The 17,453-nt window shown below is 37.4% G+C and overlaps 1 protein-coding gene across 2 annotated transcripts in view; it reads right to left on the bottom strand.

Annotated features, from left to right (window-relative positions):
- The window catches only part of LOC136875971 (nonsense-mediated mRNA decay factor SMG8), a 161,780-nt gene that overhangs the window by 85,616 nt on the left and 58,711 nt on the right, over positions 1-17,453 (bottom strand). For both annotated transcript variants that reach the window (XM_068228430.1, XM_068228431.1), the window contains 2 exons: positions 8,105-8,205; positions 2,021-2,242 (listed from right to left, as the gene is read on the bottom strand). In XM_068228430.1, coding sequence (XP_068084531.1) covers positions 2,021-2,242; positions 8,105-8,205 — 323 coding nt within the window. The remainder of the gene's footprint in view (positions 1-2,020; positions 2,243-8,104; positions 8,206-17,453) is intronic.

The following is a 17,453-nucleotide window of genomic DNA, read 5'->3' as shown; positions in this document are numbered from 1 at the left end:
AGGTTCTTTGATGCGAGTACATACCGTTCTCGAAGTCTGCCCAATATAAATCTTGACTTAACATGCTCTCACATGCATGGAGATATAACACAGTTGCTATGATGACCTGTGTATACATCATAAAGAGAAAAAAAAAACAACACATATTTTTGATTTAACTTCAATTTACATAACTCTGAATGTATGCAAGACTTCAAAGTGTTAATGATAGCAATATTGTGGTTTCTGAAAGGAAAAAGATAAATGTAATATGCTAGATATAGCTTTACTACTTGTAATTTGAAACAGTCTTACAATTAATGAGCAACTATTGTTACAGATACCATGACATGGTTGCATTTCAACAGAAAGGTTCAATTCTTGGGTGACTGTTAGTTGGGAATTATGTGCAACAGAAAAGTGCCTTGAAAAGAGGTATTGATGTATAAACAGAAATCTGGCCATTATGGGTGTGTCACCTAGGAAGTTCGAAATGAAGAACTTTGGCCAAGGGCTGGATCTTATTTTAACAAACTTGGAAAAAGAAAGGTTAACCAACAAAAATTCCAAATTCCCCACACTAAGAAGCCACTCCAAAATACACAAAGACCTTTTCTTTCTACAATTTTGCTTTACATAGCACCGATGCAGATAGGTATTATGGCGACGATGGGATAGGAAAGGGCTAGGAGAGAGAAGGAAGCGGCTGTGGTCTAAATTAAAGTACACCCCAAGCATTTGCTTGGAATGATAATGGGGAAACCATGGAAAACCATCTTCAGGGCTGCCAACAGTAGGATTCAAAATCATAATCTCCCAAATGCAAGCTGACAGTTACATCACCCAAACTCCACACCCACTTGCTCGGTACACATAGATTCATGTCACATCGGACCAATAGTAAATTTCAAAGACACACCAAATTACAATGTCAGCAAACTACTCAACCAAATACTGAAAGAAAAAATTTCTTTCAAAGAAAATAGGTGAAATGAACAAAATAAGCTTTACATAAAACAGAGCATTTCTTAGTTGATCAAGATGATGATTTGATATTTAGTTGCCTTGTACAGGTAGCTAAATCAATGTTGATCAAGGTATAGAAAGCATAACATGCCTGGATGATAAGAAATTACAGGACACCTAAAAGGAGAGACTGTGAAACAAAAATAGTGTACTTTTACATGATTAGTCAGGATACTTAGTACAGTAGAACCAAAACAGATAAGGATGAGAAAAACTGATAATCATAGTGAAATCACAGAGAGTATTGTAAATGACAAAAAGAAGCTACAACAGAAATGGCTCCAAGGCCTGTGAACTTACTTAATATTATATATGGTAATAATAATTCTATGTGGCTATTTCTAGCCTGGTGTAGTCCTTGTAAGGCAATGGGGATGGGGGCATCTGCCGTGTACAGGAAACTGTGTGTTATTGTACTGGAGGATAGTGTTGTATGTAGTGTGTGAGTTGCAGGGGTGCTGGGGACAGTACAAACACCCAGTCCTCAGGCCAACGGAATTAACCATTTAAGGATAAAATCTCCGACCAGGCTGGGAATCAAACCCGGGGCCCTATGAACAGAAGAGCACTACATTCACCATTCAGCCAAGGAGCTGGACATTATTTATGGTCATATACAGAAAGACAGGAAAATGTATAAGAACACACAATAGGATAAATACAATAACAAGTTAACTGGAAAGAGGGAGTAATAGAAAGAGGAGACAAAGACAAATGTGGAAGCACAAAAGGACGAGGATAATATCGACATTTTTATATACTGCCCTCCTCATATAAACTCACTCCTTATCAATCACAGTTCCTCTACCGTCCCCTAAGAGGATTGTTTCTGCTTCCCAATTGCATCAGGAGGGGGTATGAAGAAGTGGAGATTGTCCTTGTCCTAATGTGTTTTCACGTTTGTCCATGTCTCCTCTTTCTATTGCTTCTGCTTCAGTGCTGACTCATCATCACCGCTCATTTGCTCGTTTCCATTCTAGTTTTATACATTAATTAAGTTATGTGCACCACTTACCCTAGTCTCATGGTAGTCCCTTGTATAGTGAGTCGGAAGGTTCTCCTGGTATGTGGCTGTAGCTAGGGGCAGCACTTTACCACATCGGCCCTCGCTGAACCTCACATCCGTATCCAAAAGACTATGAAGTGTGCTCATTATCTTTGGCTTCTCTTGGGCATCCAGCAGGAAGAAGTTGTACAGCTTGTTGGCGACTTCATACCACAAGCTGGATGTTGGGGTCTGAAGAAGAGATGTGGTTTGCACATACAGATGTTTTGAACATCACTGAATTCACACAAGTACAAAGGATGAGAGTTTTCCACCTAATCAATAGTTTGAATGGGACATGTTTGGCCTGGTTTACAGGCATCATCAGCCATTCAAACTATTGTAACAAGGATTAAATCCTAATTATAAAGATTTTTATGTACTGAATAGGTGGTTAATCAAATAAATAATTTGTCATTTTAAGAAGTATATGCGGTATGTTTCGAGTTGTCAGTGGTGAGTTGGGGTGGAATGACATAAGTAGGAGAATATGCTTGAATGGAGCTTTTAAAAGTAGGAAAGATCATAATATGAAGATAAAGTTGGAATTCAAGAGGACAGATTGGGGTAAATGTTCATTTACAGGATGAGGAGTAAGAGACTGGAATAAATTAACAAGGGAGATGTTCGATAAATTTCCAAGTTCGTTGAAAATATTTAAGAAAAAGCTAAGTAAACAATTATAAATAAATGTAAATATGAGGTAAACCACTGATAGGGAATCTGTCACCTCGGCGACCGCCCTAAATGCAGATCATTGACGACTGATTGATGTTTGTTTGATGATTGATTGAGTACAAAAATTGTAACATTAACAAATATTGTGGGGCAATAGCATATAAAATCAAAACTAAGTCTTCCGAAGTCCGGCCCTGTGGTGTAGGAGGCAACGCGTCTGCCTGTCACCCGGCAGTCCCGGGTTTGATTCCCGGCCAGGTCATGGGTTTTTAATTGTAAATGATTAATCTCCCTGGCCTGGGGACTGGGTGTTTGTGTCATCCTTAATGTTCCTTTCCTCACATTCAACACTTTACACTTCCGCAATTCCACTTACATACAGGTTCCTCTCATATGGTGAAAGTAGTGGCAAAAGAACTGCAGAGGTCGACGCCACGAACAAATATCGTTATTTAAAAAAAAAAGTCTTCAGAAATTCATCAAGCTGAAGAATCAGAATAATAGACAGACAGATATATAGATAAATAAATAACATTTGTAATAGTATTTTTAGGCAATAAAATTACCGTACTACAGTAAAAGCCCATTTATCTGAGGAAATCGGGACGGAAGAAACTTGGATAAGACAGAACATATAGGAAACCACAGTTTTAGGTTAGAAATTATGATTTCACGTCAAAAACTTCATAATGGTCCGTATTGAAAAAAGATTTACATTCAAAAACAGAGATAAGGTTATCCACCTGTTCAATACTACTTACAATGTGTTATCATTAAAATGTCACAATTTATTATTCCATTTGGTGGGTACCGGTTTCGGCATTATATAATGCCATCATCAGCCCAAGATTTAAGCAAGCAAGGACACTTAATAAAATACATATATATGTACATAGATAGCTAGCAATCATAGTCGCGTTACATCATAAAACATTTGACCACATAATATCTCTAAAAACATATTAAAATTATGAAATTCTGGAATTCTAGATTTAAGATAAGAGTATTTTGTATGTACCATTCAGTATGTTCTTATCACCTAGTAATGTTAATTAATGATTTCTATGTATAGAGCTACAGTAGCTGCTAAGTTATGTAAGATCATCTTTTTTCTTTTTACCATCTATATAGTTAAATGACGATTATTCTATTGCTCTTGAACACCATATAGAGTCCTTAGGAACGTTCTATCGTTAAGATTGAATCCTATATACATAGTTATCACATTTTTTATTATTATTGTACAGTATAAAATAGAGAGAAGACCATTATATATTCAATGCAAATAAAAAGTAGTTCCTCTTGGTAAAACTCAGATAGCCATTGTAAACTGGTCAGCTGTTTAGAGCAGGTGGACAGCTTGTTCTTAGTGTAATTGTTGTTGGAATCTTACTGATATCTCTTAACTTCATAAGTCATATAATAATAGAGGCTAAAATTTCAGTAATATCTTCAAATATAGGTGGGTTGAGGCCGAAGGTTGACTTTTTTACGAAACACGATGTTTTCAATGGTCAAACGTAACCTTCGAGGATCTTAATTCAACCAGACCTAAAAGAAAATAATACCCGTGTAAGGATAACATACACGGATCAAGAAGGGTGTTAGGCGATTTCTTTTTTTGAAAAGAAAGAACAGAAACTCACCTCAAGCACCACACTATCGACGAAAGGTTAAAACAGGACTGGTGAGCACCACTGCGGAGCAATGTGTCAGACAACAAGCTGCATGCATCAACGGGGAAACGGGGCGTGCCTTGTAGGGGGAAGGGGAGGAGAACAGGAGAGTAGGGGTCGGAAAGGCGTGGATTCCGGTAGGGATAATATGCCATCGTGTTGCAAACTGTTTTGTGTATTGGTTGATCTTTTGGAATTTTAAGCTTGCCAATTACTGAAATGAATAAATCAAATAAAATAGTAGGTTCTTCAGAAAGTTCATTAAGATTAAAATTTGGGTTGTAATATTGGTCCAAAAGAATGAAGAATTGCTCTGTTAGATCTAAAAGAGGCCCCTTGTTCAATATTTCAACGATGTCCAAATCGTTGTTAATGCCGTAAAAGTTATGTTTATATTCGTGCGTATGCTGCCCTATTGCTGAAAATCTTTTGTATTTAATGGCGTTTATATGTTTGTTGTATCTGACTTTGAAAGATCTACCAGTTTGCCCTATGTAGACACTGGAACAATCATTACAGTGGAATCTGTACACTCCTGATTTATCGAAAGGATTGGGGCAGTTGACCTGGCTAGAATTATGGAATGTATCAAGGTTTCTATTGTTAGTTTTGAAGGCGATTTTTGTGTTTTTCTTTTTGAATATGTTAGTAACACGGTAAATATCCGGGTTAAATGTGAAGGTTGCAAATGCTACTGGTTTCGTTTATTCTTTCTGTAAATTGGTCTTGGGTCGATGCTTAAACTTACGTATTATGCATTCTATGAAACCATGATTAAAACCATTGTGTATTGCAATGTTACGTATAATATTAAGTTCTTTGTTCAGTTCTACTTTTGACATAGGAACATTATAGGCACAATGTACTAAACTATTATAGGTAGCCCGCTTATGGCAAGAGGGGTGTAGGGAGTCTTGCTGTATGGTTAAAGCTGTATGCGTCGGTTTTCTATAGATTTTATACTTAAAAGCAAGCGGGAGTCTGGTGATAGTTAGGTCTAAGAAACTGAGGGCCTTATTAATTTCAGACTCTATTGTGAACTTAATGTTTGCGTCAATGTCATTGAGATGTGCTAGGGTGGTAGCTGCATCGGTGCCGCGTTGATCCATGATAATAAACGTATCATCTACAAACCTAGACCATAAGACTATATTGTTAAACTTCTTGTCTTTTTCTATTTTAGTGTACTCTAAGTGATCAAGGTATATGTTGGCCAGAATGCCTGATGCCGGCGAACCCATGGCCAATCCGTCTGTTTGTATATTACCTTATTGAATATGAAATAATTGTTACTAGTTAATAGTTTCATTATAGGCATGAAATCCGCTATTTCAAGTTGGCTGAGCTGGCTATGAGAACGTAAGTTTTTTTAAAATAATTGGTGTAACTTTTTCCGGTTTGATATTTGCATACATGTTGGTAATGTCAAAGGAATGTATAGTATGGTTGCAATTTAAATTTGTCTAACCGTTGGATTAATTCAAGAGTGTTTTTGACAGATTTGTTCGCCTTGAAAGTGTAGTGTTTGCTCAAAAACTGTTGGATGAATTGAGCTGTTTTGTAAAGTGGACTAGGTCTCAAATTTATTATCGGGCGTATAGGAATTCCGTCTTTATGAATCTTAGGTTGCGCTTTAACCGTTGGCAGGCCACCAGGGTTCATATTAATCAATTTATTCTTTTCACTATACGTTAGTAGAAAATTTGTGTCTTTAAGTACCTGTTTTAATTGTATTTGAATGATCTGGGTAGGATCTTTGTCCACAACTGTGAAAGATTTATCTGTGAAAATTTTTTTTGTTTTTTCGATATAGTCTGCTTGGTCCATTACGACAGTAGCTTTCCCTTTATCTGCTTTGGTGATAATGGTTTCTGAATTTCTGATTTTATCTTTAAGCTGAAGAATCTTTTTTCTGTTTGGAAGTTGTGTAGAAGATAAAAAGTGTGTCGGTGTACTGAAAACGTTGTTTATTTGTTTTTTAGCGTCGTGTCTGGTTTCATCTTGAACATCGATAGGCAATTTATTATGGCTGCTTCTGTCTCTATTAGTAATTTTTTGGCCATGTTTGCTATATTTTTGAATAGAAATTATGAAACAGCAACTAGTCTTACAAAAATGGAAACTACGAGTACAGTACTTAACCAAGTTGGCCCTGGTAGCCACATAAACAAAGCAACAAACTGTCAGAACTAGGCATGAAGATTCCAAAATGGCTCCCATCCCTGCTAAAGGCATGTGCTGCGTGTTGCCTTCAGTTTACAATTATGGCATAGAGCTACTCTGCAGAAGTTGGAATATATTGTGGTATATTTTAACATTAATTTAATTATGTTGATGAAACAAGAGCCTCTGTTAACACACAATTAGTTTTTAAAAATTGTTTTAATATAACATCCACTTCAGAGCTCTGACTTATAGTATACAATTTATGGCTGATGATGCCTGCGATGACAGGTGAAACATGTACCATTACAACCTCAGAATGATTATGTAAGTCTTAAAAGACTGTAAAGTATTGAATAGGTGGTTTTAAATAAACTCATTGTAAAAGTAATATCACACACAGCCTCCGATAAACAGATTTGTACATACATTCCTCTTCTTTTACTACTTCTTCATTTCCTGTTTCTAGTCATCTTGGTCAAGTTGTGAATCAGGACCTCCATAGCTGTCTCCACCACTCCCTCCCTTTCCCCAATATTTCTTCTTCTTCTACTTCTCTCTTCTCTATAATCTCTTTCACCACATCAATTCACCTATTTCTGGACCTTCGCCATTGTCTTCTTCCTATTATTTTCTCTGTAAATACTCAGTTTGGAACTCTATTATCTTCCATTCTCATTGCATGTCCATACCATTTCAGTTTACTGGTCTCTATCTCGTCTTGCAATTTTGGAAACCTAGTTCTCTCTCTGATTTCTACATTTCTGATCTTATCCCTTCGCGTCTTCCCAATTATTCCTCTAAGAACTTCATCTCAGCTGCCTGAATTCTGCTTTTATTATGTTCTGTTGTTGTCCACATGCCTGCTGAGTACATCAAAATTGGTGTTTAATACACAGAGTACAGAATATTCTTATATTTCTCTAGGACTTCCTGGTTCCACACTATAGCTCTCACACACTGGTAAAACCCATTGGCTCTCTCCAACTTCGTCTATTTTTCCATTTTTATCATTCATTAATGTGTTCTCTATGAGGACTAGATGTTATGACCAGAACCAATATCCAGGCCTTACTGACGGGACTAACGGTTTGACTGAACATTATGAACAGAACCAAATATCCCCCAGCCTGCGCTTCTGTGGTGGTTGATAGCATAGTGTTGTATTGTAAGATATGGCATTAAGACAAACGTTCAGTCGATCAGCCAGATGAATTACTCACACGTGGCTAAAATCCCTGGCCCAACTGGGAATCCTCTGAACCAAACTGACAATTCAGCCATAGAGCTGGATATTCAGAGGAGTGTGTGTGAGAGAGAAAGAGAGATACTGATTGAATTTTTAAGGAAATTTACAAAAAAAAGAAGAAGAAGTTAACCATTAAAAATCCCAGGAATTGCTATTGATTTTATGAGACACCAGAGACAAGTCAGTAAATCGACTGTTGGATGTACACCATTTAACAACTCAACTACATGACAAAGTTTAACACAACAGACAAACTTTCAACACATACAACAAGTTATATAAAATTACCTCAAAATATCCCGGTGTGTAATGTTTCCCAACGTTGTCATCAAACCCTTTGGTGAAAGCTTGATCAATATGTTTCTGCAAAAAGGTCTTAAAGCTGTGGCCTGTAACACACAGTATAGAGTGAAACTAACACACAGTGTTTTCCTAAATTTATAACATAAAATAAGTGGTTTCCATGCAGGCAAAAATAAATGGAAATTTCATCATAAATAACCAAATATAATTCCATTACTCCTAACACCAACACACCTCTTTTAATTAATTATTAATACAAACAGATATGTGATGGGTTTCCTTTCCTATTCAACTTCCCTTTGCCAAACCTTGTTCTTTTTCGTCCTCGGTGGTATTAAGTCTGCAAGGTATTCGTAGTAGTTCATTTTCATACCCTTCATTTTCTTTTGTTCATTCTTTCAACGGTCGAACCTTTTCCTTTCTCTCTCCTGATTAGTGTTAAGAGATGATGGTTTCCAACTTGTACTTCCTCATAATACAATAATTACTTCCACCACCATTACTTTCAAACATCCAGTGTAATGTTAACCAGTATCCCGCACGAGACCTTTTTTTTTAATTTTTTTTTTTTTTTATTCATGTGTTTTCGCTTTCTCTCCCACATTTCACACACCCTGAATGGGATGCGGATACTATCTTATGATCTGTGTCACGCGTGGAAATGACCCACTTTTACCGTGTGTGGATTTCTTTTTTCTTTCTTTTTTCTTTTTACTGGTGTTTTAACATCACGCTACCTTATTTCACAACATAATCGTCACACTTTTAATACAAAAATTTTCCAAAAAATAGTAGGGTACATTCCTTAAGTGAAGAATTTTTAATACCAATATTTTTATTACTCAAAGAATATAATTTGTAACTAAATTGTATTTGATAAAAGTGTAAGGCGCATGTAACACGTCCGTTTATACTTTGAAATAATTAAAATAGTCTGAATCAAATGGATTAAATAAATGATACTGGCATACAAGCGACGCATGGCAATTAGAGTATGGTTCCAGTTACGGGTCCCTCACCAGGATTACTTGATTCGAGAACTCAAAAAAAGTCCAAAGAAAAGCAGGATGATTTGTAGTTTGACAACGTGGTCATGAGACAATGTACAATTTATACACCAGTCCATAATGTTCAGTCAAACAGTCCCGTCAATAAAGCCTGGATATTGGCTCTGGTCGTAACATCTTTTTTTTTTTTTTTTTTTTTTTTTTGCTTTACGTCGCACCCACACAGATATGTCTTATGGCGACGATGGGATAGGAAAGGCCTAGGAATTGGAAGGAAGCGGCCGTGGCCTTAATTAAGGTACAGCCCCGGCATTTGCCTGGTGTGAAAATGGGAAACCACGGAAAACCATTTTCAGGGCTGCCGACAGTGGGACTCGAACCCACTATCTCCCGATTACGGGATACTGGCCGCACTTAAGCAACTGCAGCTATCGAGCTCGGTGGTCGTAACATCTAGTCCTCACAGAGAACACATTAAAGAATGACAAAAATGGAAAAATTAACAAAGTTGGAAAGAGCCAACGGATTTTACCAGTGTGTGTGTGTGTGTGTGTGTGTGTGTGTATGAGCCATGGTGTGGAACCAGGTAGTCCCAGAAAAATACAAAAAAATTCTGTACTCTATTTGAAATACGTAAAAGGCTATAAGTTATCACGCATCGGCAACATCGCGGGAAAATACAAGTACTGCACACACTTGTCTACTAGTACTGGCAGTAATTTACACACAGTAACAACACATTAATGTGTGAAGCATTTATTTGTGTTCATGGGTAATTACAGAAACTATTCGGCAGTCTTCAAGGTAAACGTATGGCTTTCAAAACCTTGCAACCAGGAGTACACTGGTGTCAGAACGCGCAAGCAAACAGCAACAGAATGAGTTGCTGAGAATCTAATTCATTAAAAAATTTAATATTTTTGTTCTTGTCACTGGTAAACATTGAATGAATCTGTCCTTTTTTATTGACATGGTCATGTAATCAACTACTATGGGCCACATTCTTGTGGTCTGCTGTAATACATAATTCACCATTCTGATATTGGGAAACCCCTGCTTGCAACTCTTGTAGTTCACAAGTGGACCTCTCCATGTCCTAAGGGTATGATGCAGGTTTTTCCCGTTTCATGTTTATTAGGTAGACCTGCTCTCATGGAAGTATCAACAGATCTGGAATGTACAGATGCATGTGTTTTTTCGTGAGTGACGTGATTACTGCATTGTAGACGCGTGTGAGAATGTAAGTTTTATTTTATTTTTGGCATGTTTATAGAAATATTTTATTATTTTAATACAATATTACTGAACAGTTACTGGCAGTAATTTACATAGAGTAACAACACATTAATGTGTGAAGCATTTATTTGTGTTCATGGGTAATTACAGAAACTATTCGGCGGTCTTCAAGGTAAACGTAATTGTCTCTAATGAACAGTATGGAAACAGACCTGAGGAAAGAAAATTTTCAATTTTCATGACAAGCTGAAAAACACAAACTATTCTATACGTGCATTCATCAGCTGTAGCGGCAGCTTCATCTGACGTCATGTGGTTACAGCTACTTAACATGGCGGGATCCGGTCATATGGAGTAGTCTCCACACTGTCAATAGCGATGTATTCGGCGAAAGTTGTACTGACATCTCACAGACGTGACTGTGTTGCTAAACTTCCTATATGCCATACAGGTATTTAAATTGCACTTTCACATGCAATTTACAGTGGAGGTCCGTTTACCTTTTAAGCGGCTTGAAGAACAAAATTTAGAACTGTAATAATTACAAGATTAAATTTTAAAATCCGATTTTTGTACTCAAAATAGCAGATGCGAAGATTATGCGCTGGTGATGATTATGTGGTGAAATACGGTAACTCAGAAAGTTTTACAATGTGAAAGGTCTAAGACTGAGAAAGATGGAACCTGGCCTTAATTAAGGTACAGCCCTAACATCTTTCTGGCGTGAAAATGGGAAAACAAGCAAAACCACACTTAGGATTCAAATCCTCCATCTCCGGAACGCAAGCTAATAACTATGCAGCCCATACCATGCAGCCAGCTTGCTCAGTCCTGTCTGGTTTAATGTCACTTAAGGATAATGTTTGAATACATTCCATTTTCTGAACATATTTTCAAATTATTCCTTTTACCTTTTATCTGTTGAATACTTCCCAAGGGTCTAAACTGCATTTTAACATTAACATGTTGAGTGCCAAGCGACCCCATTTGGGTACGTGAGAGTAGTCAAGATTTTGAACTTCACGTTCTCATATGAGGTGGTACGTTCGCTCTAAATTGAGAACCGTGCGAATCTATTTGGGTGCGTAGTAAGTATATGTTTTGAAGCTGTATAAAGTCTCTTCCTGCCATCTGCTGGCAGTCTATTTTAGTATGTGCAGAGTTACCTTCCATTCCTCAATTCCTGTTTTGGCACGACCCCATATGGGTACATCAAGAGTGCTTTATAGGGTGACAAAGTCATTGCCTATCTTGCGCACGGATTGTTTAGGTAAGTGCAGTGCTGTGAGTTTGCTTTTCTTTTTTAAGTCATTTCAAGTAAATCGAGCAATAAAAGACTTAGTGCAGATAGTCCAGACGATATATCGAACAAGTCAGACAATGTTGATGTAGACGAAGCATATAGCTACAATGATTTTCAACCCAGTACAGAGCAAATAGCGATCTCGCACGTTCATCCACATTGATGAATTACAGTCTTCAGCATACACATCACCACTGTACTCTGGGTTTCCAAGCCAGCTGTTGCAACAATTATGACCGTCTTCAATGATATAGTCACTGGTTTCCCATGTTGCACAATCATCGCTGCTAGGTTCTCTTACTCAAATTAAAAGTTATACAAACAAAATTATATACTCATTGAATATTCCGTAACTACTAATTCTCCTTATAATATTATTCTGTTACATCCTAATTTTCCAAATTCACATGATTTTCACTACTTTATGTAACTACATTTTATATGAAAATTTCCTAACCTAAAATAGCAATCGAAACAGACTTTCAACGTATTAGGTCGTGTTACGTACATGTAGTACGTGTTGAAGAGATGTTAAGTACAGAACAAAAATGGCCAGCCGGACACCAGTGGGATCCGAACCCACAACCTCCCAATTTCGCGTCGGTTGTGGGAGGTTGTGGGTTCGGATCCCACTGGTGTCCGGCTGGCCATTTTTGTTCTGTACTTAACATCTCTTCAACACGTACTACATGTACGTAACACGACCTAATACGTTGAAAGTCTGTTTCGATTACAATGCGGTCGTGAAAATTCAATATTCACTAAAATAGCAAGATCGTCATTTACAAACATTTCCTGACCTAAAATCGGGGATCGTACATTTTTAAGGCTCCAGTATGAACAAGCTAACAAATCTCACATAATCAACAGAAGAGGTAAGTATGACCGAGCGTCGGGACAGTAACTACTGTATAAGTGCGACCCCTTATGGGGGGGCGCGTTTACATCTACAAATGGTAATGACTAATACGATCTCATATGGGGTCGCAATATTTTACCTGATGTACATAATAACTTAACCTAATATATCATAAATACATCCTCATTTCAGCAATCATTTGCTTGGTTAAGCCTGTGAACATTTTGGCACCAGGGAGTAACGGCACTAGACGGCAATCCTATGAAATTCGGTCTGGCACTCAACGTGTTAATAGAGAAGTGAATAAGTTTAGGCTGAATTATTTATATTTTCAGTTTACATATATGGGAATGTTTGAAACATAAGAAAGTGCCTGATGACATCATAGCACGAGTACAACGATTATATGATGAAACCAAGTGTTGTGTCCAGGTCCAGGATGGAAGGTCAGGTTGGTGTGAAATGAAGAGTGGAGTCCAGCAAGGAAGTTATCCTTCACCACTTCTCTTCATAATCATAATGGATGAAGTTTTAAAAGCAGTTAAGAGAAAGGATCCAACAACTAATGCCCTGGTTTTTGCTGATGATGTAATGGTATGGGGTGAGACAGAAGCGGAAGTACAAACTACACTAGATCTCTGGCATGAAGCTTTTACAACCTTAGGTCTCAAAATCAGCAAAACGAAGACAGTTCGGTTGGTGATGAGTAGAAACTCTCCAATTGTTCATCTAAGAATTGGAGATGAGGAGATGGATATTGTAGACAAGTTCCAGTATTTAGGTAGGGTTCTGTCATCAGACAATACCATACATCGAGAGATTAGTAACAGAATATAGAAAGCTTCCAAATTCTATCATGCTGTACATCAAATACTTTGGGATGAAACATTTCCATTAGTTTCCAAGATCAGCTTGTACAAAATATATCTAGTACCTATATTGACGTATGGCCTGGAAGCAGCAACACTTACTGGACCAACGAAGAGTTGTCTTCATGCAACAGAAATGAAGTTCCTCCGTTCTTGTCTACAAAACACAAAAAATGGATAAAATAAGGAATGTAGATATCTGACAACAGCTTAGATTGGAAAGAAGGTTGCTGGAGACTCTAGAAATGGTATGGTCACACGAAAAGAATGAACCCTCACAGGACTCCTCGAACATACTTTGACCACAATGTTCCGGGGAAGAGACCAAGAGGAAGACCTCGTTATGTTTAGGAAAAACAGATAGTGAAGGACCTTGAAATTAGTGATGTGAACTGGTGTCGCATATATGAACAGCATCTGTGGATGGATAGAACAAACTGGAGGAGGCTCATACACAACAGCACCCGGCTTGCTGGAGCGAAGAAATGATGATGATGATGATGATAATGATGATGATGAGTTTACATAGTGATAAAGAACACAGCAATACTGATACTCTATTCAGATTATTTGAATGCTCTCAGTGGGGTGTAAATGTAGAAGACTGTACCTTTCAGACAGTGTATCACAAGTTAAAATCCATTGAGTAGGTAATAAAGCAGGAAGTTTTTGAAACACTTCAACTGATCATTAGGCCTACAGTCCAGAAAGGTTTCCCTGCAGCCTCACTAGGTCTTTCCAGATTATTTCCTGAATCCTCCAATGACTTTCTTTTAGACTGCAATTATTTGTTTGGCTCATTTTCCTTCTTCTTTTGTACCATTCAGTATGTGCATAAGTTAATGTTTGAAATTAATTTTGAAATACTACATTTTTACATTTACAAGCTGCCCAGACTGGTTTATTCCACCAAAGTTGTGTGCTCTTCTCCAATATTACACATTGTTGTTTCAAGTTATCCCTTTGCTATTAATAATAAGTCTGTGTGGCTATAACAGCTTGATGTAGCCCCTGTAAGGCAATCCCTCTGATGAGGGTCGGGGGCATGTGTTGTGTGTTAGTGTGATGTGTAAGTTGTAGGAATACAATACCCTATCTCAATTAACCTGGGAGATAAGGTTAACACCAAAAACACGTGATAAATGCGGTGGCGTTAAAAACACTTTACATGTGTTACGTAATGTTATTTCTGCATAAAAGTTATGTACATCATCTAAATCCATTTATCATTTCACTTTTAGAAACCTGTTTAGTTTCAATTTATAATTGATACTCGTGCATTAAATTGGTTTGAGAGGGGCGATGTGTCAACAACGTAACAGCCATCGCAGTGTTCAGTAGCGGCTCATTTAGCTAACATACAACCCATGTGCTTTCTGTTTACTGCTATGTTCTGGGTGTTAATGGCGCGCTAGTGACGTCACATATTATTACAAGTTTCTTCCGTGCTAATATTTAGTAATATATCGTTATTAATTAAGTTGATAGTCAGTCTTTGTGTTGGTGTTTAGGGTTTAGTTAATCGTTTTAATTTAAGTTTACATAACCTTTGTTAAAGTTCCATGTGGAGTGAAGATGGGTAAACTCAGCCATTCTCACGTAAAGCATAAGAAGGGAAAAGCATTAAGAAGTGAAGAAAAACAGTGTGTTCTCAACGTTTTAAAGAAGTTTAGTGACGCAAATCCTGGTAGTACTCTGGAAAAGTAGCCGCTACTTCTTACTGTCATCCCAGAGCATATTAAGGACTTGTGTGGCGCATACTGAGTAGATGATATTGCACTGCAATCGGGAAGGCAAGTTTTAAGGTTACCTCCATACCATTGTTCTTTAAATCCAATTGAAAGTGTGTGGAGCCAAGTTAAGGGCCATGTGGCTAGAAACAACAAAACTTTCACCCTTGCGGAAGTAAGAAAACTGCTGCTGGAAGGGATTGAACTAGTGACCCCTCAACGTTGGGAAATTTGTGTAAAACACGTCATCGAGGCGGAAGAAAACAAATGTGGGATATGGACCAGTTAGTAGATGATGCCACTGAACGGATAGTGATAAATGTGAACGACTCCGACAGTGATGTTGATAAATTTAACCATGATAGGTTAATACGGTTGTTTGATCCATATTGACCTGTCTGAATCTATTACAGAACTATTTAAAAATAGTTTTTACATGAATCTGCCTTGTTCCTTCACCTGAAGGGAATGGATGACTTTCCGAAACATGTAGGGTAAAATAAATAGTTATCTTTCATTATAAGGTATACTGACAAGGCAGATTCAAGTAAAAACTATTTTTAAATAGTTCTGTAATAGATTCTGACGGTGATGAAGACGACAACATGGAGGGAATTGAATAACATATCTTTCTTACACAGGCGACATTGGTGATTTCATTAACTTTTATAACACGTTAGAACAGATTATATGTGCAGCTGTAATCGGGATAATATGTCTAGTAGTAGTAGTAGTAGTAGTAGTAGTAGTAGTAGTACCTGCTACCATTACGTAACCTCGTTGTTGCACACAAACACAAATTAAAAGAAAGGTAAATGTAAAAAATAATAATAAAGGCACACTTAAAATGTTAGATGCAATTAAAGATATTAAAACACACACACGTTTTCACAAGAAAACAACAAACAGTAATGGTCAGGTTAAGCAACATGACAGCTAAGGAAGGAAGTGAAAAGCGGCTAGGAACCATATCCAGGCGGTGAAAGGTACTGGCAATGCTGAAGAAGCGAAACCAATGGTGATTCAAAATTAATATACAGTTTACTTAAAATTTTCAATGGAATTAACACGCAAATGTGGTCAAACAAATTACACCTTTTAAACGGGAGAAGATCTTAACAAGTAAGTTTCGTGGCGCAATATTTAAGTCATATAATACTGTCAGAAAGAATAAAATTTTAGTAACATAATACAGTCAGAAGGATATACACAACATTTAAAATTATTATCTTTAGGAGGCAGCCCCCTCAAAAACACTTCTGAGAAAGGTGCCCGTCCTAAATGTGAATACTCTAAGATGACGCAGAACTATGAGACAGCCCCAAAGAAGAAATTTACAGTTTACAATTACATCGAGAGGCGTTGAACACACAATTTACGAAAACAAAAGAAGTGGGAACTGTCTCTTAACAAATATGACGTGACTTGCCGTAAAGTAGAAGTCATATTAAGAAAATTTGGCGACTGAAGGAAAAACGGGTAAGCCCCGGCAAAAACAGAAATTAAATGGAACACTCCATTTGAAGATTACCAGCCGAAAAATGACAAAGCAAATTGCTTACCTGTTGGAGGGGCCAAGAAGACCCATCACCTAGAGAAGGCAACTTCTCCCTTCAGTGGTCAAAATTACAAGACGGCTCAGAAGAGCTTGGCTCCAGTGAAGAGCTCCTCTCCGGAAATTGGGAAATCGTAAAACAACCAATGAGCGTCTGTTATTTTCCTTCGTCCGCCAATCAAAAACAGTTTTATTATGACCAATCAGGGCCCAGCAATTAATGCTGATAAAGAACATCGAGTAGCATCGAGAAATTTTGAAACTGATGGCAAATGATGCAACCGGAAACTCCCGGAAGCATCCTACCCGATCTGGCTCGTGTACTACAGTATGTCCCACAAATATCTCATCTGACCTTTAAATGTTTTCAAGACTAATTTTTCACAATAACCAAACAATCTTGAAGCAGTGTCATAATCAAACAATTCCAAATATTCAAACACACAAAATATAAACAAACAAACCAATAAATAAACACATGATCATACCAAATTAATACATGAACATATCAAATTCCCCACAGTCTTTCACTTCCAAATAATAACTACAATATGAACTAGTTATCGATCTCGTGATTTCTTGACCAATGTTTCTATGCGACTAGAACTACAACATGCACGTGGTCGGACTTGTTTTTCTTATCTTCCAGGTAATCTGAGACAGGGTGTACGTACAACACAAACACTCAGTCCCCGAGTCAAAGGTTTAATTGTTAAAGATTAAATCCCTCGATCTGGCTGAGAATCGAACCCAAGACACTGAGGACTGAAGGCCA

The sequence above is a fragment of the Anabrus simplex genome, chromosome 6 (assembly GCF_040414725.1).
Source record: "Anabrus simplex isolate iqAnaSimp1 chromosome 6, ASM4041472v1, whole genome shotgun sequence".
Lineage (NCBI taxonomy): Eukaryota > Metazoa > Arthropoda > Insecta > Orthoptera > Tettigoniidae > Anabrus > Anabrus simplex.
This window is presented reverse-complemented; position numbering and strand designations above follow the sequence as displayed.